This window comes from Euleptes europaea, chromosome 1 (genome assembly GCF_029931775.1).
Source record: "Euleptes europaea isolate rEulEur1 chromosome 1, rEulEur1.hap1, whole genome shotgun sequence".
NCBI lineage: Eukaryota > Metazoa > Chordata > Lepidosauria > Squamata > Sphaerodactylidae > Euleptes > Euleptes europaea.
The window spans coordinates 77,728,436-77,755,508 of NC_079312.1; the positions used below are offsets into that span (position 1 = coordinate 77,728,436).

Sequence of the window (27,073 nt, forward strand, 5' to 3'; positions counted from 1 at the left end):
CACGTTTGCGCAGCGTGCGTCGGAAAACTGAAGGCGTGGCTCCCGTTGGAGAGGCATGGAAGAGTGACAGTGACTTAGCCCAATCAATACACGCAACAGTCCAGCTCTAGGAATGCCTTCTCAGGCTATTGGCTCTAGTGCTCGGGAGGCAGGACTTGGACTACACGGTTGCTATGACGGCGGAATGCCCACCTTCCCGGCGCCGCCATCTTGTTGTTGATTCGAACCGTAGGGAGCGGGTGAGGGAAGTCTTGGAGCCGGCCTGGGGGGACCCAGCAGCAGCCGCAGCAGCGCCCCCCGGCCGGGCAGGGGGGGATTCACCTCGGTGAGTTCGCTTTCCTTCACAGGGAGGGGAGCGCTGTGCGGCAGAGGGGCCGAGGCGCCGCCTCTGTTCGGGGCTTGTGTCCGGAAGGGGACCTGCGAGGCGAGATGGGGGCAACAGGAGACGGTGAGTGAATGAGTGGTGGGGGCGGGGGGGCGAGGGTGAGCAACGCGGGCTGGTCAGGGGCTGATAGGCCGAGGGGAGGAACCGTGTTGCCTGGTGGGTGTGGTGGGCGGAGTTGGGAGGCAGCAGGGAGGTTTCTGAGACAGGTGCCTATCAGTGGGGTCGTTTCAACCGGAAGTCGAGGTCGTCCTCCCGCTGGGCATCCCGAGGTGCTGGAAAGCCGTCCCCAACGGGTTTTTGAGCTGTTCCCCGTGGCCCCTCTCCCGCCCTCTTCGAATTGCGGCTGGCCGCCAGGCTTGTCTCGGCTTTCGGTTGCTGCTTTTTCGTTCAGATGCCTGTTTTGGACGTGGCCCCTGAAGAACGCTGGGTGGTGACATCATTAGGCTACGGGTGGTGGTCCTTACGGGAGGATGGCTTAATTAAAAGGAAGCGAATGGGTGTTGTGCATGAGACACTGGTTGTGGATTTCGTTGACACATTCTGCTATTCCACCCACCTCCCACCCCGGGTCTGATAGAAGCCTTGATGTTGGGTCAGTGATGACAGATTCACAAGGAAGGAGACTGTCCATTGGGAAAGTGTATTGGTTTTCAATAGAAGGCTCCAATCCTGGCTCTCTAATCCTAACTGAACCCGCTGGCCCAAATGTAGAGACTGGTGGGATTAGCAGAAAGATTGGTTTGGCTATCAGAAGGCTGAAGATTTGGCAAATCCGTTTGGTTGAGTGAGGTTTATATAGGGCAACACGTAGTGAGTTTTGGTTGTGTTGGAACTGGTGGTAACTAGGTCGGTTGTTTTCCTACCTTCGAAAACTGCTAAAGTGTTGGTGTTTTCTCAGATGTTGGAACATGTTAGCTGTTACCGCACTAGGTATTCCCAGCGATGTATCAAGAGTTTGAAACGGTTATAAAAAATACTGTTCGCGCTTTGTTTGGCCCCTTTAGCTGTGAAGACATCGTCCAACCATTTTTTAGCCGTGGTATCCAAAAAACCTTTTAAAGCGATGTTTTTTATAACATTTTCAAACTGTTAATACATCGCAGGGAATACCTAGTGTGGTAACAGCCGTTGTTTCTGTTTACCGTCCTACTCCAAGTACAAAACACCATTCACAATACTTTTGCTGACTGAGTTATTTATGTAATGTTGAGGGTTTCTTATGAAAAACAGTTTTGAGTGGCTGTTTCAACTCACTTGTATAACACTAACATTAATTTTTCTTACAGTGAGTGATTCAATTTGCAGGAAAGCAGTTGATAAATGTTGTCATATAAGCAAAAATGCCAATAGCAGAATCTACTTATAACAAGCTGTGTATGTTACATTTGCAGAGATCCGTGCAATCAGTAAATCTGGTGAGAATTTGTCCAAGTTACCATGATGGGCCTCTTTTTGTAAAGAGAAGCAAGTCGTTAATTATTTTAAAAAGTAATGCTGTTATGGATACTACTGCATACAGTAATAATTGTAACCGCAGTACTGGCATTATCCACAATAGCAACATGTTCATCATACTTTTTCAGTATGGCAGCTGAGTTGAAATTCCTGTTAGTTCCCAAAATTGTCCTATCAGCTAAGTTAGGTTAAAAATAATTAGTTGTCAAAGGGAATTTGAATCATCAGCAATGGGAGTAGTTTTAATCAGCTTGGGTCTGGTATGGCTGCAGTTTTCTTTATTGCTAGATTTACATCAGCCTTTGTAACCTGAAGTGCACTCTGCCTGGGGTTGCTTTAGTGACTCTCTGAAAACTTCAGCAAGTTTGGTCTTCATTCTGATGTATCCTAATTTTATTTGCCTGAGAAACTTGGTATTTGTTGCTTAATCTACTGACCTTTCCAAAATTTTATGAGTACCCTATAATCTAATAATTATTTCTTTTTGTGACATGATTCAGATGACCAGTGAATCTGTTCATAAATGGGTATGTTGTGAGTGAAGCATGGGCTAAAATTTAAGCACCATTAAATTATCTTTGGCATTTCATTTTCTGTGCACACATACCCAGGTTTTTAAGCATTGGTTCCTACCCTTATTTACATTTCCATATTGTGAAGCTGCAGCCTATCTTAAAATGTTTAAGGAGTTCGCTTAATAAGCGTAGGTGCTTCTTTCATCTTCTTTATATTCCTGAAAGGGACTGAGGCAATGTGATTAGCCCCAGGAGTAATCCTATCGCAATCTCTGTGGGTTTAGATGAAGAAGCGGTTATGATCTTCTTTGCATCAAGGGTAAATATTGAGGGTGTACGGTGTTCTCGCTAATTGTTCTTAGGCTTGGAACTTCTTCCTTTGGAGCTCTGCTGCACCTGTTGGCTAAGGAAGAGCCGTCTTACCTGAGGAGCTGTTTTACAGACAATTACTTCTGCATATTATAGGCAATTGCATATTGTATGCAATTACTTCTGTATATTCAGGTTGTGTGTCTGTGTATTTTGTGGCTCTCTTAATTTCACCTGCATAGTCTGGAATTATAACTATAGATGTTCCTGAAAAGAAATGGTCTATCTTCAAGGAAAGTAAGAGGTTGCAGCAATCCTGGAATCAGGGTTGTACCTTCTAGGGTAACTTTGTTACTGAGTCATTTTACAGAAGATTTTATGTCAATCACCCATGAAGGGTTGAAGCAGAGTCTGGCCTTGGAGAATTGCTTGTGCTTTGGGGATTTAATGAGGATTACTATAATGATGCAGATTTAAAGCCTCATGTGTATTTGTGCACTTAGTAAGGAGTGTGGAGCCTGTGAGTCTTTTCTCTCAGCAAACAGTTTTTGCCTCCTCTCCCTTTCAGTGCTTCTCTGCCATTAGTTTGGCACTAAACCATTCTGATGCATTATGTAACTAAAATGCTTGTATAAAAAGTGAATTATGTTCACAGAAGTCCGCTATCTCTTCAAGATTCACATTTTTGCTGAAAGAAACTGCAGCAAGAAGACCTATTTTCTGTTGGGTATTATGGCAAATTGCTGATATGGCCCTTTGGCAAAACATGAGTGTTTCTGCAAACATTGCTGTGTATTGACCCAAAGGGCATTGCATCATTATTTTTGGTTTATAAAATGTGACTACCATAAGAACACCTTCTGCTCAAGCTTTCCGTATTTTTGAAATAAAGATCTATGAAATATTCTTGGTTCTTACCCCATTTGAAATCGGGGGCAGGGGAGTACAGAACATTGACATTCCAGGGACTGTACCTGAAATAAGGCTCAGACCCTGGAATCTGAATCTGGTTTTTTTTAAAAAAGAAATGAGGGCTCAGATCTAGCTAATGTTTGGTTTTAATTTTCTGTGTATGTCTCTGATGTGAGTGGTGACTTATGTTTCTTGTAATATTGCTATAAAAAAATTCCCAAATATTTAACATTGTTTTCCTGCCAGCTTCATCCTGTATAGCAAGGGGTGTTTGGCTGGCCTCGACCAGGGCCAGGGCTTTCTCTACCCTGGCCCCTGCCTGGTGGAATAGCCTCCAAACGAGATCAGGGCCCTGCGGGATCTTCAAGAATTCTGCAGGGCCTGTAAGATGGAACTATTCTGCCGGGCTTATGGTTGAGGCCAGTGATGGTTATCCCTATAAATACTGGCCTCCCTAATCTTTCTCCCCTCCCCTGCTGCTAAGTCCTTTCCCCATCTTGGGGGGAGGTTCGATCCAGCCATCGAACTGCAGACAGCTATTTCTGTGATTTTAGTGCCACGGGGGGGAGTATTATTCCCCCTGTTTATTGAATTTTGGGTCATTTTTAATGTATTTAAATTATATTTTAATGTTTTATTGGTTTTATTCTGGATTTTGTAAACCACCCTGAGCCTGACCTTTGGGCTGGGGAGGGTGGAGTAAAAATGTAATAAATAAAGGTTGAGCTCACAAGGTATGCAACAACAAGCATTATCATTCATTTCAATTCCAAACTCAATAAAATTAGAGTATGAGTATCAATAAAATTTATGTATTTCTGCTATTGTACTGTTTCAAAGAAAAATGATTAAAATATTTAAGTAGATATTTGCATAGTCTCCAAGATCTTTCCTACAGTATCTGACTTATTTTTAATGTAAAAATTGATGCAATATTGGCTAACTTCCCATCAAGGACACTGACGTTAGGTACATTACATATTTTAGCTGGAAGGTCAATAAATGCAAGTTTTGGTGAATGTCAAGTTCACAAAAACTCAAGTGTAAATACAACATCAATTAATTCTGAAATCTCTTTTACCATCTCTATATGATACTATTTTTCTGGTATTACTGAGTAGCATCCAACCAACTGCTAGCAGGTGTAGATTTTCCCAATCATTACCTAAAAGTCCTTTTGACACCCCACCCCAAGATAACTAGGGTTGTGTGACTCCTGTGTACAAAGAGTCCTACACATCGGGGGCGATAGCCATAACCGAGTGTTCAAAAGCCATGCAGGTTGGGGGCAGCCCCCCCCCCCCGCATCTGGCATGGCTTTTCGTCTCTGCACTCTCCATAACTCAAGAAATCATCTTTCTCAGGATCAAACAGGACTACTGGGGGAAGGGAGATGTGGAGAGAACTGTGTTTGTTGGGGACTAATATCAAATCTAGAGCTTCAGAGGTGCAGTTAAGAATGATGCCTAGTATTCACTTACCTTCCCTATTTTCATTCAGTACTACTTTTATTCCTTCATCACCTAATTGCTTGAGAAAGAAACCTTGGGGTTATAGAGGACAGCTAGATGAGAGTGTCAACTCAGTGCATGGCCATGATTATTAGCAAAAGGAATTAAAAATGATCAATATTGTATGCTACTGCATAGATCTCTGGTGTGACCTCATTTGGAACAATGTGTACCATTTTGGTTACCATCTCTGAAAAGGGGTATTGCAGGAATGGGGAAAGGTCAAAAGAGAAAAACCAATGTGATTAAGGGATTGTAGCACACAGAGTCTGGGATTTTTAGCCTAGAAAAAGATGACTAAGAGGGGACAGGATAAAAGTTCATAACATTGTGCATGGGGTAGAGAAAGTGGATAAAGAGATCTTCTCTCTCTCTCCCATAACAGAACTCGGGAAGACCTGATGAACTTAATGGGCAACAGATTCAGGGCAGACAAAGGATATATTTCTTTACTCAGTGAATGAAAGTGTGGGATTCGCTGCTAATGGATGTAGTGATGGCCACTAATACAAATGGCTTTAAAAGGGGTTAGACAGATTCATGGAGAACCGGTCCATCAATGGCTACTAGCCATGGTGATTAAAGAGAATGTTCATATTCAGATACAGCAACCCTCAAAATACCAGCAACATCAAAAGGAGGTCTTAACCTCTATGTGTGGGGTGTCGAATTCAATTGTTAAAAGGCCGGATATGACACAAATGTCACTTGGTTGGTCCGGGCCATGCCTCACCAGCCCAGATTGAGAGTGGAGGGTGAGGCTGCCTTGGCTGGCTCATGGGCAAGATCTCTCAAGGGTCCAGATACAGCCTGTGGGCCTTTCGTTTGACACCCCTGCTCTATGCCCTGTTTGATGACCCTCCATGATTGGTTTTTGTATGAAACAGGATAGTGGACTTGACTCACCACTAGCCTCATCCAGAAGGGCTCTTATCACTAATTGTCAAATACTGGAAAAAACAATCTACTTGGAATGCAAGAGTCCTGCACACAGTAGTAGATAAATACACTGGTGGTCACAAGCAACTATACATTCACCTATATTTAGTTGGATATTCTTGTCATTCTCAGGCAATTCTCACATCTGAGCCTAGACATATCTCTTGATTAATATCAATACAGATGTCTAGGCTCAGGTGTGAAAATTTCTACCATTTCTAATCTAAAACCCATATTATGCTGTACTCTTTTGTCTCCTCAAGGCTATTCTGTTTGAAGTTTTTGGAGTCCCTGCTTGGCATGTTGGCATACGCAGGATGGTGCTGCTGTAGTCGTCTTGTTTGTGGCTTCCTAGAGGCACCTGGTTGGCCACTGTGTGAACAGACTGCTGTACTTGATGGGCCTTGGTCTGATCCAGCAGGGCCTTTCTTATGTTCTTACGTTTAGCTGAAAGACTAGGCCACACCTGATTCTGGCCTGCATGATCTTTTGTCAAGACCAGCAACTATTCACCTATATTTCTGTCCATATCCGTAACACTCTACATGTAATTTGGCAATCAGAGCAGTGCCAAAACCATTATCACAATGGTAGAAATGTATGTTACGGATATTGTATGACTCATTCACATTGTGAGTTCTCCATGCAATTGCAGGCATATACACATCTAAGAGTAGTAAAATTCAGGAGCAGAAACAACTGTGTGATTCCCTATCTCATTATCATTGATCTACTACCACTCATTTTTGTTGCATTCACAGCAGCTATAAAGACTGTGGCAAGAGATTTTTTTCTAGCCTACTAGTACAACCTGAAAAGTACAGTCATGTGTGTATGTATTGGTTGTAAGAGGTCAGCAACCATGTAGATTTTGGAGCCTTAATTTTCTTCTCATTAAGACATGAAAAATGAGACAGACTGTTTAACCTAACAGAAATATTATAAATGACTGCTCCTTCTATTTGCCCAAGAAAATTTGGCTTGGGACAAAGTAGCTTAGTAGGTTTATTTTGACTAACAAAATAAATAAGTGTAATGCTATATACCCTTACTAGGGAGCCAGTTGCTTCCAAATCAGGATGCACAGTAAACTTGGACGGGTCCATCAATGGCCATTAATGACAGTGACAATGAAAAGGAACCTCCATGTTCAGAGGAATATCACTGCTCTGAGTATCACTGCTGTGGGGGGCAACAATAAGGGGAAGACTACAGCTTCTGTGCCATACTTATGAGCTCTCTAGGGACTTCTGATTGGCCACTATATGAAACAGGACACTGGGCTAGAGGGGGTAGTGGTCTAATCCAACACAACTGCTTTTATGTTCCTATTATGAGGTTGCACAACTTCAATCCTAAAAGCACTCTCATGGAAATAAGCTCCATTCCAGTCATCAATGAGGTAGCAGGATACAAGTCTTGCAGCAAAGTGCACTACTATTTGATATCATTTAAACATATTACAATTTATGAAGTGAGTCTGCTTGTTACAGTGACAGCTTAGTACCATTAGTCAGACACAGAAGTTCACCTTCCAATAAACAAAAACTACAAAGACAGAAGGTACTGGAAAATACCCAGAGTGGTGTTGTTATTTTACACTGACAGTCGCTTTGTAGGACAAGGGCTAAGAATCCTATTCAGGTAACTTCTGTGGCCACATTCAGAATGAGTCAGTCTCATCTTGAGCCTCTCACCTTTGTACACAGTTGGGGACAAACCACAATTGTGTCAAACAGCAAACTGATTTTGCCCACAAAAAAGGAGTAAGCAACACCAGTAACTACAACTTGTTGTTTGCCACAATTTAGACGTCACAACAAACCATGGATTGTTTGGAGCTGGGAAGCCTTCAGTTGTCCAGCTACTCATGGGAAAAGGGGCAAGGAGAGCACAAGCAATCGTACATCCAAGGTTTGTTTTCATCATAAAACAAGCTATATTTAGATGGATTCTTGTCATATTTACATACCTACTGTCTTCTTCCCACTCCCTCCCTCCATTCTAAGTGTGGCGTATAACTGAAGACTTGTGGGTATCTGAAGTCTTCAAACTTCAATTTGTGGGAAAGAAGCAAATTCCAGTTGCCTCAGGAACCAATATTTGGATGTCACAGCTAATTTATGATTTGCATCTCATTCATACATAAGGGGAGGAAGCATGTGAGCATGACAACAAGCCAGGTTTCTGACATCTGAGTACAGAAAGTCTGCAGATAAACTTCCTGTAGGAGGTAATCCACAACCATCAGGAAGGAAAAGCCAATGAGAAGCAAATAAAAAATACCTGAAAATACTAAGGTCTTTTGGGGCCTTTTTTTTTTTTTTTTTTTGCTTGGCTATACTGGAGTGCACACCCCTAGTAAAGATGGCTCACTTTTCCATCTTTGGTGGTCTTACCCAGTGGCAAAGATATTCTGGAAAGGAATGTTTAGTATATTAGGGGAAATACTAGGGGTAAAATTGCTAATGGGTTAGGTGGATGCATAACTGCTAAAAGCAGCTTGCGCAGCATATTAAGAAGTAATCTAATCAGTAGCTTGCCTTACTACTTGGTTCCAAGTAGTTGGAAATCAGAAAGAAAGCAGTAGCTTGCCTTATTGAGTTTGGTTCCCAGTAGTTGGAAATCAGAAAGAAAGCAACCGGTAAGAAATTTACTAGTTGCAGCCAGATTAACTCTAGCACAGTCTTGGAAGAAAACTAAGCTTCCTGAAGCCAAGGTTTGGATGTGTAAAGCATGGTTCACCCTGTGGGTGAACAAAATAAGTGTAATTAAAATTATGGGATGGGCAGAAGAATATCCAAGAAGAATTTGTAAAAATGTAAGAAAGGAAATCCTGAGATGTATTTGAATTTATGTGCTTTGGAATTTTGGTATGTTTATAATGTACCTTCTATTTTGTATTGGGTAAAAGCTATGTAGTTGTACTATCCATTGATTGTGTATGTTAACTGTTAATTAATTTAAAAAAAACTAACTTGCTATATAAGGCCTCAGCAAGAGACAGTATAGTGATTGTATGGACAGTCCAATCCTGTGATGCTACAAAAGCTGATGAGAGGTAAACAGAGACTTGTGCCTCAGTAGCCAAAGTGGCATTCTATTCTTGGCAGATGAGGTAGAGCCATACAGCACTGTCCACTTTTTTTCAAGAATCTTTGACAGTTCCATGGTGTGGGGATGTTGCCAACACTGGGAGGATGGGGCTTCTTCAGCTCTTCTTAATATGCTGTGCAAGCTGCTTTTAGCAGTTATGCATCCACCTAATCTTGCAGCAGTGCCCATTGGGCAGCAAAGCTGAACCACGGAGAAGCTTTAGCACTGATGATTTCTGTTACCTCTGTGCAGCAGGCAGAGTGCTGGGCTATGCACAGCTATACTGTACGGCACAGGAGCAAATGGCTGTCCTGCTAAGTATATGCCTGCTGTACTGCCTCATGGCTCACGGCTTGTTAATTATTTCCCATTCTGTCTTCTCAACCCTGACTAAGTGTTTGATTTCCCAGGCCAGTTCCTTGATGGAAATCTTAGAGCTTTGCAGTTTATATGGCCTTTTCGCTTGATGATCCTTGTTCTCCTTTCCTTTAATGGTACAGCTTTATTGGTCTAGCCTTAAGCCTAAATTATCATAGTTCTTAAAACTGGAACTGTGTGAATAGGTGTATAGGTATATTGCTTTGGCTTGGTAAAGACATTGATTCAATTACATCTCGTACTAGTAGTGTTTATCTGGAGGTAAGATGATATTGTTGGGCTGTAGGCAAGGTGCCTTTTGAGTCCTACTCAAGATTTTCCTTTGCTTTCAATTGGTTTAAATGAATTTCCTGTGTTTTACATTTTCCAAGTAAAATACAGCAGGTTCATTTCTGCATTAAATAAATTAGATTTTTTTTTTTGCCTGAGAACCTGAAGGGGCCAGTTATAATACAGATAATAATATAGTGCCTATCAAAAACGTCAAGAACAGGCCCCACCTGCAAGCTCACACTTTACAGAATGGGCAAATAAGAGGAAGCACACACAACAGGTAAGGCTGGAGGAGAGACCATGTGTAGTAGAATGTCCTAGGGGAGTGGGAATCTACATTGCAAGTTGTACAAAGTGTCTGCTGTGAATGTCAGCCTCTGTAATTTGTCCATTTTATAATAATACATCAGGATGCATAAGCCATGGGAACTTGGGAGAAAATAGGTTCTTATTTTCAGAAATGGCCAAAACTCTGGACAGCTTCATTTTTGTCTGTTAATTGTCTTGAGCATACTAATGGAAAAGTGGGATATAAATTAAATAGTTAACAACTTGTGGGTTTTTTCCCTGATCTGACATTCCCTTTATTTCCTGTGTAGAAATCTACTCTATCTCCTCCTTGTCTCTGGTCTTGTATAGTGTCGTATATCTTCAGTTATGTCTAGCAGGGAGGAAGTATGGGCTTTGTCAGTAACCAATTATTTGTTGACAGCCTTATGATCCACTGAAGTAGAATTTGATCTCCTGTGATTCATAAATATTCCTAAACTGCTTCTGCAGTAGTTGAGACATGCATACTTTGATAGAGCTACCCAGCCTGCAGTTGAAAATTATAGTGTATGCTTTTTCAGGCACTTTCAATATGGGTGAGTTTGAGGTTTAGGCTTGTTAAAGGACAGAGAGTGCTGTAGCTTTGCCTGACCAGTTGTGTTGGTTAAATGGAATGGGGAAGAAGAAAGCTACATATTCTGAATAATGTCTGCTTCTACAATCTTGAAACCATTTGGAAGATACTGTTGTGATTCAGGCAGAAGAGTGTTGTGATGATTCATTGGAGAGAATTAATTGCGCCTGAATAAACTCAGTTCCAAAATAGAGAGAAGTCATTGCTTTTAATGAGACCCATTTCTCCATTAAAACTGTAATTTTTTAAAAAAAAATCTGAATTCATTCATGATATTGGACAACTAAAAAGTTGCTACAGAGAATAATTTGTGAACATTTTATATTATTTTACATTATCTGTCTATACTTTCCACAGTGGCTCTAAATTAAGAACTAAACAAGGATGGTATGTATAGTAATGTTTAGATTTTGATGTATTTATTAATTATCTTAACTTTAACTTCTGCCCCTTTAAAGGATGCTTTTAAAGACTAGTTGAACTCCTTGTTTCTATTCACATGCCAGCCATGAACTTTGTATTTAAAAGCTTCCTAAATACTGTCATCATAAACATGTTTGAGTGTTTGAAATTGAAATTGAATCTGCTTCATTTTAATCACCAGAAGATGTGATACAAACTACTGTGCTTACACAGGAATTGACTTATGCCACCTCTTGCAAAGCATTACGAGCCACTTGGAGTGTGGGTGCATGAATGTTCTCGTGGAGTCCTTATGACCTATAGCCAAAGCTGTCTCATGGTGATCCATGTCCCACAGCCACACCACGCCAAATGTGTGGAGTTGAGTGGGATTACAGCAGCAGGCATAGACCAACCCATATGCTCAGCAGATTCCACTGATGTATACTGAAATTATTGCATGGGGCTGCTTTAGCTGTAGATTGTTGGTCTTCTGACATTTCCTCCTTGAGCCCACCCAGAACTCAGACTTTGAGTGGCTTTGAACCACTATGTAATGAAGTACTTTCTTGATCCCCTATAAGGCTTTGCAAGAGCTAAAACACTAATATGCTCAATTAGTGATTGCTTTGAGAACCCAAAACCTATTTCTGCACTACAAAAACTATTTAAGGTAGTGCAAACCCTTCAAACTTCATGTTTAAATGGTAAGAACAGAGTATATTAAGTATGGCTCCTAAATGTTCATGATATAAAAATCTAGCAGATAATATTCTCTCTCATTCTTTAGTTCTTTTAAGACTGAAACACTTTAAGGTGCATTTTCTCTTACACAATATATTTCACCTTGAACTTTTTAGTACTTGGCTTAGGATTCAATGATGAATGGCAGCTTGCTTGGTCTCCTATGTAGAGCTGGAAGGTGGAATGCTGTAGTTCACAACACTCCTGCTTTTGACCTAGTCAGCGGCATGTAATATTCAGGAGTGGCTATGGCTACAGCTTTGTGTTTTTGGTGGGGGTTGACATTCGAGCAACCATATTCTCACGTGTTGCCTCTCTTGTCTTGCTTCCCCATTAAAAGAGAAATATCTGCAAGCAAAGACCCTTGACCTGGATAGCCCAGGCTAGCCTGGTCTCATCAGATCTCAGAAGCTAAACCGAATCAGCCCTGGCAAGTATTTGGATGGGAAACCATCAAGGAATACCAGGGTTGTGATGTGAAGGCAGGCAATGGCATACCACCTGTGAATGTCTCTTGCCTTAAAAATCCCATCAGGGATCGCCAGCAGAAAAAAGATAAATTACCCCTGAAAGCTGCCCCTTGCTGACTTGAGTTCTCCCACCATAGCCCTTCTGACCTTCATGACTGGTACACACTTGGCATTTGTGTACAGGATGGAGTGGATCAGTTGTACTGGGCAGAGCCTTTGAGCTCATCTGGACAACAAGGGGGGGAGTCTGTCTATTGAGGACATATACTGAGGGGGTGGCATATCTGGCTGCATGAGCGATGCAGTTGGTCTTGTGAGTTCTTAACAGTTTGTGGGTGGAGCTAGTGGCTATCTGGCCTGCTGTTTGCTTGTAGTTCTGCTCTCTAGATTGTGTTTCATGTAGTGTGCATGTGCAGCTCTTTTTGTTGCCTTAAAATCATTTAAAAGATTTTTCTCTAAACTACTCAGCTATGTGAGCTGATATTAGTTGGTAATAGCAGAGTGCTCTCAGCTTATCGGGTTTCTTATCTCTTGAATGTATTTATTTGATAAATAAATGTTTGAGAGATCCCTGTGCTTTCACTAAAGCCTGTGCAATGCTGGTGCTGTTTCCTATTCCCTGTTACTATATATAGGCTCTTGGGCCTCACAGTCTTGCTCACGCCCTGGCAGATATCAAAATTGCTATGATATTTCCCCATTTGTAAATACTATAAACTGGAGGTGTACTGATATATGGCTAGTAAATCCCTAAGGAAATGATCTCAGTACACAGCCACTAATCGTTTTAACATATGCAACTTTACTAGAGCTATTGCAATATGCACGTTGTATATGCTTAACTCTCTATACAATAAAGTTCTGAACTGCCAATAGCCTGAAAGCGATGTAAAATTAGGCTTTAACCTTCTATATGCTTACATAATTTTCTTACTTAACTTATATTACAAACATTCCAGAACAAGACATCCCCCGGGGGAATATTTCTTACGACCAGCAGTAAGGTCCACAAAGTCCTTGCAGGTGTATTAAACTCTGCCACGAATCAGGCAGTATAAATCAAAAATGTTCTCAATTGCGGTCAGCTGATCACTCGTAGACCAATCCAGTAATTCAATTCCCGTTACTGCTGGTTGAGCCGATTGTAAATGCTAGCATCTCCAGCTATGCGTTGTTGTTATAATAAATATGGCACGTGGAATAATAGTAACAAGTTCTCGGTTATTTGTCCTTGTTTCGCATAAAAGTGCAATTTGCTTCTTCAGACTGTGCAATATCTCTAAAATATTAACAACATTATGAATACATATTAATGAAATACAAATCCTCTTAAACCCACCCTCGTGCAGACAAAATGGTAAATAGAAGTGATCTTATCCTACCTGACTGCAAACTTGCAGTTCATAAGAATGACCCATAGTCTCTGTTTTCGTAGGTACCATTCACCTGTCTTTAAATGATATCTACCAGGTGTAAATACTAAAGTCTACTGTGATAAGTATCCTGTATAGACTTAAAAAGTGTAATTATTATAAATATTTAGCTAATTATTTCATTTAAATGCATTCAGTTTTAAATTTTAAGAAGTACATTTTTAATACATTTTTAAATATTAAATATTAAACTTTTAAATTTTTATTAATGATATTTATAAATAACTAGACAGATCCAAAGCTGAATTTAATCCATAGGGATGGGTAGACTGGAACAAGTGAATGAACCTTGCCTCTTGCTGACACAGAATTCTTTCAGCATTAACATAAGGGCCTTTTTGTATCTGCCAAATGGCAAAAAATTGTAAGTCTACATCTCTATGTCCTTTTTCTATGAAATGGGGGACCATGGGAGCCTCTAATACTTTATTGCGAATTCTAGATCTATGCTCCCCTATCCTGTACTTTAATGATCTGATGGTTTTACCAATGTAAATTAAATTACAAGCACATTTGATGATATAAATTATTCCCTTTGAATCACAATTTGTAAAAGACTTAAGCACAAAACGAAAACCTGTTTGTTGGCAAACAAACTCTTTCACAGGTAATGACAGATGACATTGGACACATCGTCCACATGAAAAATGACCCTTAATAATTGGTTGGTCATGCTTTTTTATACTAAAGTCAGATCGTATGAGATGATCTCTGATTGCTTGAGTTTTTTTAAACCTATTTTAGGTAAAGAATTGCATCCAGGGATATCACCAATTACGTGCCAATTTTTATATATTATAGCTTTTATTGCTGGAGCTAAATGTGTATATGTTAAGGAAAAGGATAGTGACTTACTCTCATTAATTTTCTTGTTTTCCAAAAGCTGCTCTCGATTTATGTTATTAGCCCTTTGAAATGCTCTTTCTACTATGTGTTCAGGATAACCCCTAATCATCAGTGAGCCCTTTAATTCTTTAGCAGCTGTTATGAAACCTTGCTCTCTTGAGGAATTCCTTTTCAAGCGGACAAATTGGCTATAGGGGAGACTGTTTTTTAGATGGGAAGGATGGAAAGAACCGTAGTTCAAAAGTGCATTTTTATCAGTATTTTTCCTGTAAGCACGTACAGCTATTTTCCCTTCAGCATTAATGAAAACTTCTGTGTCCAAAAATGGAATCATTGTAGATGAAATGTTGCCTGTAAATTTAATGTTGTTATGACTATTGTTTATATTTCGTATGAATTGTGTGTATATGTCTTGATTACGTATTATAATGAAAATATCATCAATGAATCTAATGAATGTATGAACGTGTTGTGTGTATATTGGGTTACTGTAAATAAACTGTTTTTCAAAATAAATCATAAATATGTTGGCTATGGAAGGGGCACATGCCGAGCCCATGGAAACTCCCCTGGTTTGTAAATAATAATATTGATCAAATCTGAAGTAATTCCTTTCAAAAACCAAATCTAATAATTCCATTAAGAAATGAGTAGGTGGTACATCAACATCTCTTGTAAGTAACAATTCTGCAATTATTGAACGTACCTCCTCCAAAGGAATACCAGTGTACAAAGCATTAACATCTACAGATGCTACCATATACCCCTTAGGGACTGAAATTCTTTCTACCTTTTGAATGAATTGTTTGGTGTCTTGTATATACGATTGAGTTTAGTGGAGAAGGGATGTAGAATGCTTTCTAAGTATTGAGCTATTGGATCTAGTAATGATGCTGTTCCAGACACTATAGGGCGTCCTGGAGGAGGGTATATGTTCTTACGTATTTTTGGTAAGCAGTAAAATACTGGAGTGCGGGGATATATATTAATTAAATAATCCGCTAGCCGTTTAGAGATGTACTCCTGGGCTAACGCCCCATGTACAACCACACGGATGACCCGCAAGGTTTCTGTGGTACAATCTCCCGCTAAATTTTTGTAGGACTCTGTATCACTAAGTAAACGTTGGACTTCCTCTAAATAAGTGTTTCTATTCAAAATAACCATGGCTCCTCCCTTGTCCGCTTTCTTAATGACCACGCTGGAATCATTACTTAAATTATGAACAGCTTCCCAATCCCGTGCAGAAATGTTAGACTGTGACCAATCTCTGTGTCTTTTTTCTGCCTTCTCAATTTCTCTTAACACTACAGTTTGAAAAGTGGAAATGCAATGACTTTGGTTAGGAGGAATAAATGTAGACTTAACACGAAAGGTGGATGTATCTTGCTCTTGTTGTGGTTCCAAAATATTCTTTTAATTTTATGAGTCTTACCAATTTAAATATTTCCACCCTGGTTTGAAATGATGAATATTTTGGCTTCGGCACAAAGCCTAGCCCTAAATTAAGTACCCATATTTCATCTCTGGTGAGACGTTTATCAGAAAGGTTGACTACTAGTTGAATCGGTTCCACTGTGTGCGGCATTGGGGAAAATACTGCACATTGCCTCTTCCTCCTTGATTACGTGATCTTAGCTCGTACTTGCGATAGGAGGTTCTGCTAGACAGACTAGATGAATCGCTTTCCGAGCAGGAAGATTGCTCCATTCTATATTGGGGTCTACGCCTAGTTGGAAACTGAGATGCATTCTCTTTGGTGTTGTTTAGCCATGGGTAGACCTGATTATTTTTGTAGTCAGTGGAGTCTCTTGTTAACTTATTAATCTTGTTGCTTCTAATATTTTCCTTATAATTTTTTAGCTCTTCTTCAAACTGTTTAAATTTATTGTCAAAAGCAGAAATATCATGATCATCCCTAACCTTTTCCACCTGTTTTTTTATATCCTCCTTTAATAAGGATATTTCTTCATTTGCCTGTTCTATTATGAGGATCATGAGGTCCAGTGAGCATTTGTTCAGGATTGTAACCCATTTCTTTTTAAAGTCATTTTCCCTAAAAAGGGTAGGTGCTTTATTTATCCTCAAACCACGAGGAATCATGTTCTCTTTGATATATTCCTTAAGGGTGGATGCATGTAAGTCATTGCAAGTTTCACGTTTAGCCAGATTATATAGTTTATCAAAACCTTCACCTGTAGGCATGTCTGCTCCCCTAAGGGGGGGCACTTTCTCAAAAATTCTATTTTTATCATTATCATTATAAGCAAAGGTGGCCATTTGTAAATACTATAAACTGGAGGTGTACTGATATATGGCTAGTAAATCCCTAACGAAATAATCTCAGTACACAGCCGCTAATCGTTTTAACATATGCAATTTTACTAGAGCTATTGCAATATGCATGTTGTATATGCCTAACTCTCTATACAATAAAGTTCTGAACTGCCAATAGCCTGAAAGTGATATTTCCCCAGCAGATACAAAGGAGCAAATTAGTATGCACATAGTCTGTGGCACCCAGATTGCTAGCAAATCACTTTACCTGTCCTCTCAAAAACACAGAACCTGCAAGCTACAGATTGGATCCTGCACGCAGATTGCTAGGAAAGTCTGAAAATAGGACACTACCTGTCCTCTCAAAAACACAGACCCTGCAAGCTACAGATTGGATCCTCCAATCTGTCAGCACATTTTTCCAGCTTTCCTCTCTCCCCAATAGTCTCCTCTGAGCCTAGTTTATTCCCCAGGATTGTGGGACTTATGAGGTGTAAAAACAACTGTATGGGTTGAGGGGGCTGCAGTGGGGAGGAGGGTGAAATCATTCCCACTTACATCTTTCATGACTGGAGCTCTGCTGATTTTTTCCCCCCTCCCAGCCTGTGATCCCAAGAATAATCTTTTCTGGGTTAGAAAGGGCTGCTGGTTGGAGGAGAAGGTCAGGAAGATTCACAATTCTCATGCTGGATCCAACCTAGCCAGAACTCATGCATAGAGTAGACAGGTGGAATAAAATCTTGGGCCATAAGAATTCTTTCTGCACATATTTGAAGCTGGTAGAATGAAGCATTCAGAGTTACAACCCAGTATGCAAATAAAAGCAGGAAAAGCCACAAGTGTGAAGGGGTTTTCCCATTGCAGATGGAATCATATTGGGCAAAATGCAAGCAGTATTTCCTGACTTAGTATAAGCACTGACAAATAGAACAGGCATTGTAAGAACATCAGTACGTGAAGTTTTCCCCAAGCAGGATTACAAACACTAACCAGATTTACACAGGATCACAGGCCACTTAAATATTAAGTTAAATATTAGAAAATAATATGAGAAGGTGGGTGAAAATGCATGCATGAAGAATAAGTTAATAATATAATAATTTAATAAAAATTAAATGTGTCATGTTAATACTTACGCTTTACTTCAGTTCTGTTTTTAGACTTCTGGTTGGTTCTACAACCCTAATCCTGTTGCATTGTTTATTGAATGGCCCATCTGTTGATTGAATTGACTCACACTGTGTAATCTGCCTTGAGTACAAATGAGAAAGGTGGACTAAAAATAAATAATAGATAAATAATAAGCAAAACCAATCTGTGTGTTTAAACCATGCTAGTTTGGAGCTAAAATAAAGCTGAGTCTTCCTCATTATTAATTAGTATGTACTGTATACCACCAACCAATTCATCAGAGTTCACAAAACAAAATTTTTGGGAAGCAAACTTTGTTGTTGTTTTTAAAGGCCTCTTTCAGTTGTTTAAAGTAGTTGATTTCTGTAACTATGAATTCAGCATTGGCATGAATTGAAGGATATTGGGCAGAAATGTGTGGTGGAAAGTGCCGTCAAGTCACAGCTGACTTGTAGCAACCCCGTAGGATTTTCAAGTCAAGAAATGTTCTGAGGTGGTTTGCCATTCCTTGTCCTGTGTGGGCTGAGAGAGTTCTGAGAAAACTGTGACTGGACCAAGGTCACCCAACAGGCTTCATGGAGAGGAGTGGGGTTCTCCAGATTAGAGTCTGCCACTCTTAACTACTATACCATGCTGGCTCTCATTGGGCAGATATAGAGGATACTGAAATGGAAGAGCTAGGATGATATAATAGTTTAACATCTTTGTTTTACAGTTTAATACGTCACATAAAGATTGGACTTGTGCTATTAAAAGACCCAGATTGTTTTGAAGTGATGACATGTTATCACTCATTTCTGGTTTCCCATCCATAAGTCTCATTAGAAATTGTATCTTCAGATCATTGATAAAATGCAAAAGTGAGCTCAAATCCTTTCATTCCCCCTCAGTAGAGTTCAAACCAGGTAACGTTTTACTTCTGCCATTACATTACCATCAACAATTGAGATTTTATCCGTTTCACTTTCCTTTTGTTCAGTGTAATTGCTTTATCTACATTCTGCTTTATTTTATGAATATGTGGCTAAGGTTGTGCATCACTCATAAGTTAGCTGTTGGCTTCATAACTTTCTGTCTTTGTAGAAGGATCCTGAACCAAACAGATGTGTAGAACAGCTGATGTTTCCCATCTTGTCAGCAGGATGTTAGCTTACATGGGCAGATTTAGTCAGAATTGAATCTATTATTTAGTCAAGATAGCTAGAACATCTCTGGGACATGTGTGGTCTCTTATGGGTGGTCCTCTTGATCCAAATTGTTGTGGAGGCTTGAATTTGAGAGCTGGTAATATCTATCCCCCTGACCAGTATAGCACCAAGCTAGCCTGATCTCATCAGATCTTGGAAGCTAAGCAGGGTCGGCCCTGGTTAGAATTTGGATGGGTGACTTCCAGGGACTACCAGGGTTGCTATGCAGAGGCAGGCAATGGTAAACCACCTCCAAACGTCTCTTGCCTTTAAAACCCTGCGGCGTCACCATAAGTCAGCTGTGACTTAACGGCACATACACAATGTCTATTCAAGTAAGACAATTTGTGGAGATTTTTAAAGATACTAGAAGAGGCTTGTTACCTTTCTGCTCACTTTGAAGTGGCACTAGCAGGGCCGGGGACAGTCCAGCTATAAAAGAGTTTTTAAGGAAAGCTGTGAAATGTTAGTAAACCTAAGGAAAAGATAGAATCTTAAGAGAGATCATAACACTAGAAACTTATTTTGGGGAGGGGGAATTCAATATGGATATCTTGAAATACTGTATGCAGTGATTAGATTTCATATTGAGGTGGGTATAAATGGCCTTGGTAGGCCAAATTTCATGGTATCTCCTTTCTGTTTTGCAGGTTGTTGGCACATGTTTGCTTGCTCGGATATCTGAATGGTGGTGTTTTTTTCCTTTGAGAAACTTCTCCTTCCACCTCATGCAGCTCTCCCCATGCCCCAAGCGTGTGACTGGTGCCCAACGCGATGTGTGTTTGTCAAACCATGGAGGTGGGGAAGCATGGCAAGAACACAACCCACGCAGGAGGCAGAGGGGTCCTGCTGGAGCCTTTCATTCATCAGGTGGGCGGCCACAGCAGCATGATGCGCTATGATGACCACACGGTGTGCAAGCCTCTGATTACCAGAGAACAGCGCTTCTATGAGTCCTTGCCTCCAGAAATGAAGGAATTCACACCCGAATACAAAGGTGAGACTTCAGCGTTTTCAGAGAATCTGGTTTAAATCCAGAGCACTCCTACCTTTTGAGAAAACTCATGGTCTCAAAAGAAAATTCAGGGTGATTTCTGCGAGCATGTAAAGTTTTGGTTTTCTTTAAAAAAAATGCCTTGGTGTTCACACATCACTGCCAGGAAATTGCATTCTTCTGTTGGATTATAAGTTACTTCTGCCATGCATACTGCCCTGTGTGGAAGGTACTGGCATGCAAACCAGGCCTTCATCACCCTCCAGTTACATGTAAGGGGCAGACAGAAGCCATTACTTTATATCTTCCATTGTACTGTCTATTGCAAGAGCTAGGTTTTAATATTTTTAAAGTCATTTCATCTTGGTGACAGTAGCTTGAATCTTAACAAAAGCAGCCTATGGAGAGTTGTTGGTTTTTTACACAGGGCTACAACTGTGTTTAGCACACCTGGTTTTCTAAAGCTCCTTAACCCTGACAACATCTTGCATAGTCTTAGACAATACCAGCCTTGTGTTTGTGTAAGTGGAATGTACAGTGTGTTCTCATTATTTGGAAAGATCATGAGGCCTTGGAAGTGGCTTATGAAGTGTGGGGCCAATTGCTGCATGCCCATTGCAATGCCTAGCTAGCTACTGTTACTAAATAAATGTTTTGTTTAACAAAAATATGATACAGGGAACAAATGCTTTAGAAATTGAGTGCCACAAATGGTCATTGCTGTTCTTATAATGGAGGCACTGCAGAAATAAATGTACCCTATATTGCAATAAAAGAGCTTATTATATAATATTACTCTTGATTGAACTGGGAAGATCATACATACTTTTATTTCTATTAATTGCATTGGGTAAGCTAGGCTAACTTTGAGATTTCAGTGCAATGCACAGCAATAATGACATTATTATTAAGAGACTTTCCTTTCTGAGCAGGGAAAAAATATGTTGCATCTCACCCTGAAGTCATTCCACTTAATAGTAAGGCTGGAATGCAAGAAATTATGATTGTGCAAGAAATTTTACAGCAGTGACTTATAAACATGAATAATAATTCCCTGGACACTGACACTGCAGATAATGGCTTGAGCTTCATCTGTAGCATATACACTGAAATGTTTATTTTTTCATGGGCAGAGTGCTGACTGCAAAGTTCATCTAACCTTTCATCCTGTTGCCTCTTTGGAACATAAAGCACTACACTGTATTTCCTTGTTAAGCCAAGAAGGCCTGAAAACAGTACCTATTCCTGCCTGGAACTTGAAATCTAGCATTCCTGCTATGAAGCTACTTTTAAGCTCAATCCACTTCTTGTACCCGTAAGGGTGTCCTAGGGGTTGCTGTTATTGCATCAGCTGGAGCAGGAGTAGCCAACTGCTATATTCTCAGGAGCCAGTCTACACCTGGAGCTTGAACGATATGATTCCCTCATAAGTGATGAGGCTCCATAATAAAGCTGGTGCCATCTAGCAGTGAGAATTTCACAATTGTAAAGTGAACATGCTCAGGTATAGTGTTAACTTACAAATATGTACCCTTGCATGTTATGTACATAGAGAACACAAAAGAGAAGTGCAGTGCTGAGGTTTAAAGTATGCCTTGTTCTTGCAACTGAAAAAAGCGGCAGTTTAATTAAAATTTGACTGTTCTGCTGAGAACCAAGTAAATTTGCCTGAGGGCAGGTCCTGGGCCAGTTTCTTTAAGCTAGACTGCTGTGCAGGGCTAAGGGCAGCAACTATATACAACTGGTTATTAAGACAAAGGCTTGGATTGTGTAAGGGAACCTGCCAGTGTCCCCTTTGCCTGTGCAGCCTGTCACGCCCATGAAGTTCTGCACCCGTGTGTTGGTGGATTCCCAGAAACAGCATGGGGTGTGCTGGAGCTTTTTTTGGGAGGGTATCAAAAATTGTCCCTGTCTTCTGCTGGTAGAAATGCTCTCTGTCAGAGTAAAATATAGTAGGGGACCAAGCCTAAATAATTCTATAAATGCATTTATTCTTCAAATTAAATCTGTTGTTTCCTATAAATGTGTCTCACTGTGCCCATTATTTTCTAAATTACATGTGTGGAAGAGAGAAGCATCTGAAAAGCTTATTGTTTTGATGGGGATAGCTCAGAGTTCCAAAAGAGAGAGGGAGACTTCTGTTGCAGATACAGAGATATTCAGGTTGGAGAGAGATGCAGAGATGCAGATGTGGCCGCAGGGCCAAAAAGCAAAAGATTCAAAATGCAGAGCTCCTCACCCCCTAACCCCAAATTTCTTAATGGAAGCCTAATGATGGTTTTGATTACCAGTTCCCTCATCCCATCTTTGACATCTTACATTGCCAGTTTTGTAGCTGTCCGCACACACTGAAGTGTGGCATGTTAGGAATGAACCATTCTGCTTGTTTTTGGCAGGTGTGGTGTCTGTCTGTTTTGAGGGAGACAGTGATGGCTACATTAACCTGGTAGCATACCCCTATGTGGAGAGCGAAGCCTTGGAGCCAGATGATGTGCCAGAAAGGGACCAACCACGTCGTAAACACTCTCGCAGGAGTCTCAACAGGTCAGGCAATTTTGAATACAGAATGTTATCTTTAATTAGAATGTTTTTGTATCAGTGTTAAGATGAATAATAATAAGCAGAAAGACAGAAATTAAAAGCAGTAACAATCAGTATTAATATAGCATTAGAGGTTATTAGGGATAGTATCTGTTAAATAGATTTTATTACTAGTATTTAAGAGGTCAGCAATTGATGATTTGCTAGGTGAAGGCTGTCAAACATAGGACATTTTGGAGGACATCTGATTCATAGGGTCGCCATGCATTGTAAGTGATTTGACGGCACTTAACACACACAACATACAGGCACACTTTGGAAGTGTGGAATATCGGCATGTATGGGTTGTATGCAGTATTTGTCTTGTTGTTTTTTTGTTAAAAATAATTTATTCAACAGGTCAGGCAGTACCAGTGAGCACAAAGAGGAAAAAGCAGGGCTGGCTTGTGACAACTCAGAAAGGTACTGTGTGTTTCAGTTACTTTCTCTTTAGTTCAGACTTACCACCATTCAGAAGTTGCTGCTGTGAAGCAGCCTTTGGTTACATTTAAACCTTTCAACAAAAATGTTGCTGACAAGAGATCAGCCCTTGCATGTGCCTGCCAGGTGTCTTCTAAGGTCTTAACTTATATGCAGACAGGGCTTGGTGTCCAGCCAACATGCATGCACCATTCTCCTAGAGCTGTGCAGCAAGAGAAACTAATATTTGGGTTTGCAGACATAAGTTGCATTGCTTATAACTTATATCAATGACAGCAACACTCTTAACTGTGAGCTGTATCATTGTGCCAGCAGCATCCAAGAGATGAAGAACCTCAAGATGCATTCAGATGTTCCTTTTCAGATGCTTGATGGAAATAGTAGCCTGAGTTCTGAAAATATCACCTACAACCCATGGAGCCTGCGTTGCCACAAGCAACAGCTGAGCCGTATGCGCTCAGAGTCCAAGGAACGTAAGCTCTACAGTATCCTCCAAAAGGAAGAAATCTTTCCTGTCCTTTCATGGCTATATCTTGTGTGTCAGACATGCGCATGTTGCTTCTCCATAGTCTTCAGTCACAATTCCCCCCCTACACATCTATCCAACATTATATCACTAATATCCCAATGCCAGTTGTGGCCATTGACCCACAGCTGCAGCTGTTAGAAGGGGGCTTGCTCTTTTCTACTCATAGCTAAAGTCTCCTTTCCTTCACCTGTCTGCATTTTTCTAAATATGAAGTTATATTCCTGCTAACTTTGATCCTCTTTATTTTTTTTATTTATAGTCCATCTTGTGGTTTTGTGTCCTTTAACTGGCTTCCTTTTTGTGCCTGAATGTACATTCTCTGCCAGAGCATTTAGAAAGCAAAAGAGAAGATTTAAAACTTCTGTAGAAACCATGCAGGGCAGTTCTAGAAATTTGGACGTTCTAGAAATTTGGAAGAGGGGAATTCTCCTTGACCAGCTCCTTAGAATTTCTTTTGCTGGAGAATGTGGTGCATCACTTCAACTTTCCCTGTGTGCTTGATCTGAAAATGGGGACCAGACAGCATGGAGATGATGCTTCTGAAGAGAAGGCTGCTCGACAGATGAAGAAGTGTGCACAGAGCACCTCGGCCTCACTAGGTGTACGAGTTTGTGGAATGCAGGTACTGTATGGGGTGCTAGCGAAACGTGACTGATACACAATTCATAGCTGTCGATAGCCAGGACTGGTAGGCAACTGTGCATATGATTGAATCTAGTGCCCACTATAAAATCCTGGGAATCTGTTTGCTTTTTAAAAACATATATAATTCATATATGTACAGAGACATAAAAACGCATGTGTACACATAAAAGTGTGTGTTTCTAGTCCTCATGGTTATAGTGTGAAGGCACAGTGTCTACAGAGGCTTCATGGTCTTGTATTTCTGTTTCAATACATAAAGTATTCCTGTGCCGTATTTACTCTGAGAACTTCAAGTGTATACAACTGTCACTTGAATGTTCTTTATTCTCACACAGTACTTTGGAACAGTGATTAATGTAGCCAGGTTAAAATATTTAAAACAGCTGGGCATAGTTACATACTATCTGCTATTAATGTTAATAAAATAACTCATAGCCTAATTATCAATGTACAGTTTTTTGGAAGGGAGGGGATAGTTGGTGCAGGATACTACCCATACTGTCCAAAGCAAGCATTCTTAGAGTGTCTTAATGAGCTGACTTGGCTGAAGGAGTTCATTAGTCTTGAACCATCACAGCATAGAATGTAGGCAGCTTAATAAATTGGGCTCATTCTCCCATATGAGGAAGGAGGCATATTCTGACACTGTTATCCATCAACCATAAGGTCCATTTGGCTTGCACATGAAAAAGTAGCTGCCTGTCAGGGATGCATATTATATACCTGGTCATGCGATAGGATAGAAAGTAGTGCGTTATCTCATAGTAAGGGGCTGCACTGCTCTCCCAACTGAAAGGGGGCAGATTGTATTCCAAACAAAACAAAAAGGTTCATGGGGCTGCCTCAGGTAGGCCTGCCTATTGCTGATATGAGCAACACTATGGAACCTCCCTTGCTGTCCAGATGTACCTTCACAGCTTGCATGACAGTGCCCTCTGCTGGATGGTGATTGTTCAAAGTATTTTATTTTATTTTTTTTAAAATAAGGATTGTTAACTGATTTTGCTGTAAACTACAATCCTGTATTTGTTAAGTGGTGTTCTGGGACCTAATTTTTGAAAGAAACTGACTTTTGCTGTTGCTGGAAATAGCCACTTTTTAATCCTATGACAGTTTTTGGTTAGTGAGGCCATTTAGCTGTCTGGCTAGCCGTTTTCTCTTGTGCTGACTTACACAGCAGTGTCACACTATTTATGAAGGGGTAGACTGACATGCCACTTCAGCTGTGACTCAGAGCAGATGAGCAGACCCTCAAGGATATATATCACGTTAAGCACCACCTGCTTAAAGTCGTTGTGTCCTCACAAGCAAGGCCTTTTGTATTGTGGCCAGTTTCACTGTAACACATTTTGGAAGGTGATTATGGAGACTTTTGTCTTGAACAGGAATACTGAAGTTTGCATACATTTTTATATCTGCTAGCATAGTAGTAAAATCCTTCACACTTCGGGAGGGGAAACAAAGCTGGTGAGACATCCTGTTGAGGTGCAGTGTTCTGTCCTGTTTTGGCTGTTAATACCCTCCTCTGTTTAAGCCAAAAGATTCTTGCTCCACTCTGGCTTTGAGGTATGTTTTAATGGAGGAAGGGTTATTGGTAACATTTTTTTCTGAATGGCCTACAGCAGGGCATCTCCATCTCATTGCTCGCCAAACACAATCTGACCCTTTTTTGGCCAGGTCTCAGGAAATGTGCAGAAGTTTTCCTGAACTGTTGTAGGAAATGATGACTGATTATTGTTACTTTGTAGGTTTTTGAAATTTGGCTATACGTCCTAATTGATACAAGCTTTCTCTGTGTCTTATAGGTATACCAGCGGGATACAGGGCATTATTTGTGCAGGAATAAATACTATGGCAGAGGTCTTTCCACTGAGGGTTTCCGCAATGCTCTCTACCAGTATCTGCACAATGGTATAGAGCTACGAAAGGACCTCTTTGAGCCCATCCTTAGCAAGCTGTACAGCCTGAAAGCTGTACTGGAGAGGCAGGCCTCTTACCGCTTTTACTCCAGCTCCTTGCTCATCATCTATGATGGGAAGGACGACTGGTCTGAGATATACATGGAGCGCAGAGCAGAGATGCGCCCGAAGCAATTGGACATCTCTCTCCCAGCGAGCCTAGAGGATGGCAGCAGCACAGAATCCATCGCCTCCCAGCCCAAGGTGGATGTGCGTATGATTGACTTTGCACACAGCACGTTCAAAGGTTTTCGGGATGATCCCACAGTGCACGATGGCCCAGACATGGGTTATGTGTTTGGTTTAGAGAGCCTTATGCATATAATTGAACAGATGCGGGATGAGAACAAATAACCTTGGGTGGAACTCTTCAATTTTTGTCTCCCCACTGATAGACAGGACCACCACTCCTTCATTGAAAGCAAACTCAGTTGCTCTGAAAAAAGTATTGTTCCAGTGTTTTTAACTACATCAAAGGACACGATATCCTGGATGAGCCTCTCAAATATGGCTTTGACTACCCTGGCCTAGATGCTTTTCAGGAGAGACACATCTCATGGACCCCAGCATTGGGCATTCATGTCCAAGGCTGGCATTTATTGTGCAACCCTTTCTGATCATGTCTGTGTTAGGAATGGAGACTCTTACCCCATGGGAAAGAAGAAGGGTGATGTTTTAGGCTTGTAGACATGGGGATTCCAGCCTCCTCCTTTCTTGTCAACCTTCCATTGAGGCACTGTGGCTTGAACCTCTCTTGTG

At 40.7% G+C, this 27,073-nt stretch overlaps 1 protein-coding gene across 3 annotated transcripts; it reads left to right on the top strand.

The window, feature by feature from the left end:
• The first annotated feature begins 260 nt into the window (after window positions 1-260).
• IP6K1 (inositol hexakisphosphate kinase 1) lies at window positions 261-26,703 on the top strand. Of its 3 annotated transcripts, none has more exons than XM_056853577.1 (7): window positions 261-325; window positions 19,818-20,164; window positions 22,558-22,705; window positions 23,102-23,164; window positions 23,495-23,667; window positions 24,158-24,333; window positions 26,162-26,703. In XM_056853577.1, the coding sequence occupies exons 2-7, from the start codon at window positions 19,942-19,944 to the stop codon at window positions 26,666-26,668; spliced, it is 1,290 nt and encodes a 429-aa protein (XP_056709555.1). In that variant the 5' UTR covers window positions 261-325; window positions 19,818-19,941; the 3' UTR covers window positions 26,669-26,703. The 3 variants fall into 3 exon arrangements, with proteins under 3 accessions (XP_056709555.1, XP_056709570.1, XP_056709563.1); XM_056853592.1 differs by having other exon boundaries at window positions 263-325; window positions 23,498-23,667; XM_056853585.1 differs by lacking the exon at window positions 261-325 and adding an exon at window positions 2,639-2,674.
• Window positions 26,704-27,073: the final 370 nt, after the last annotated feature.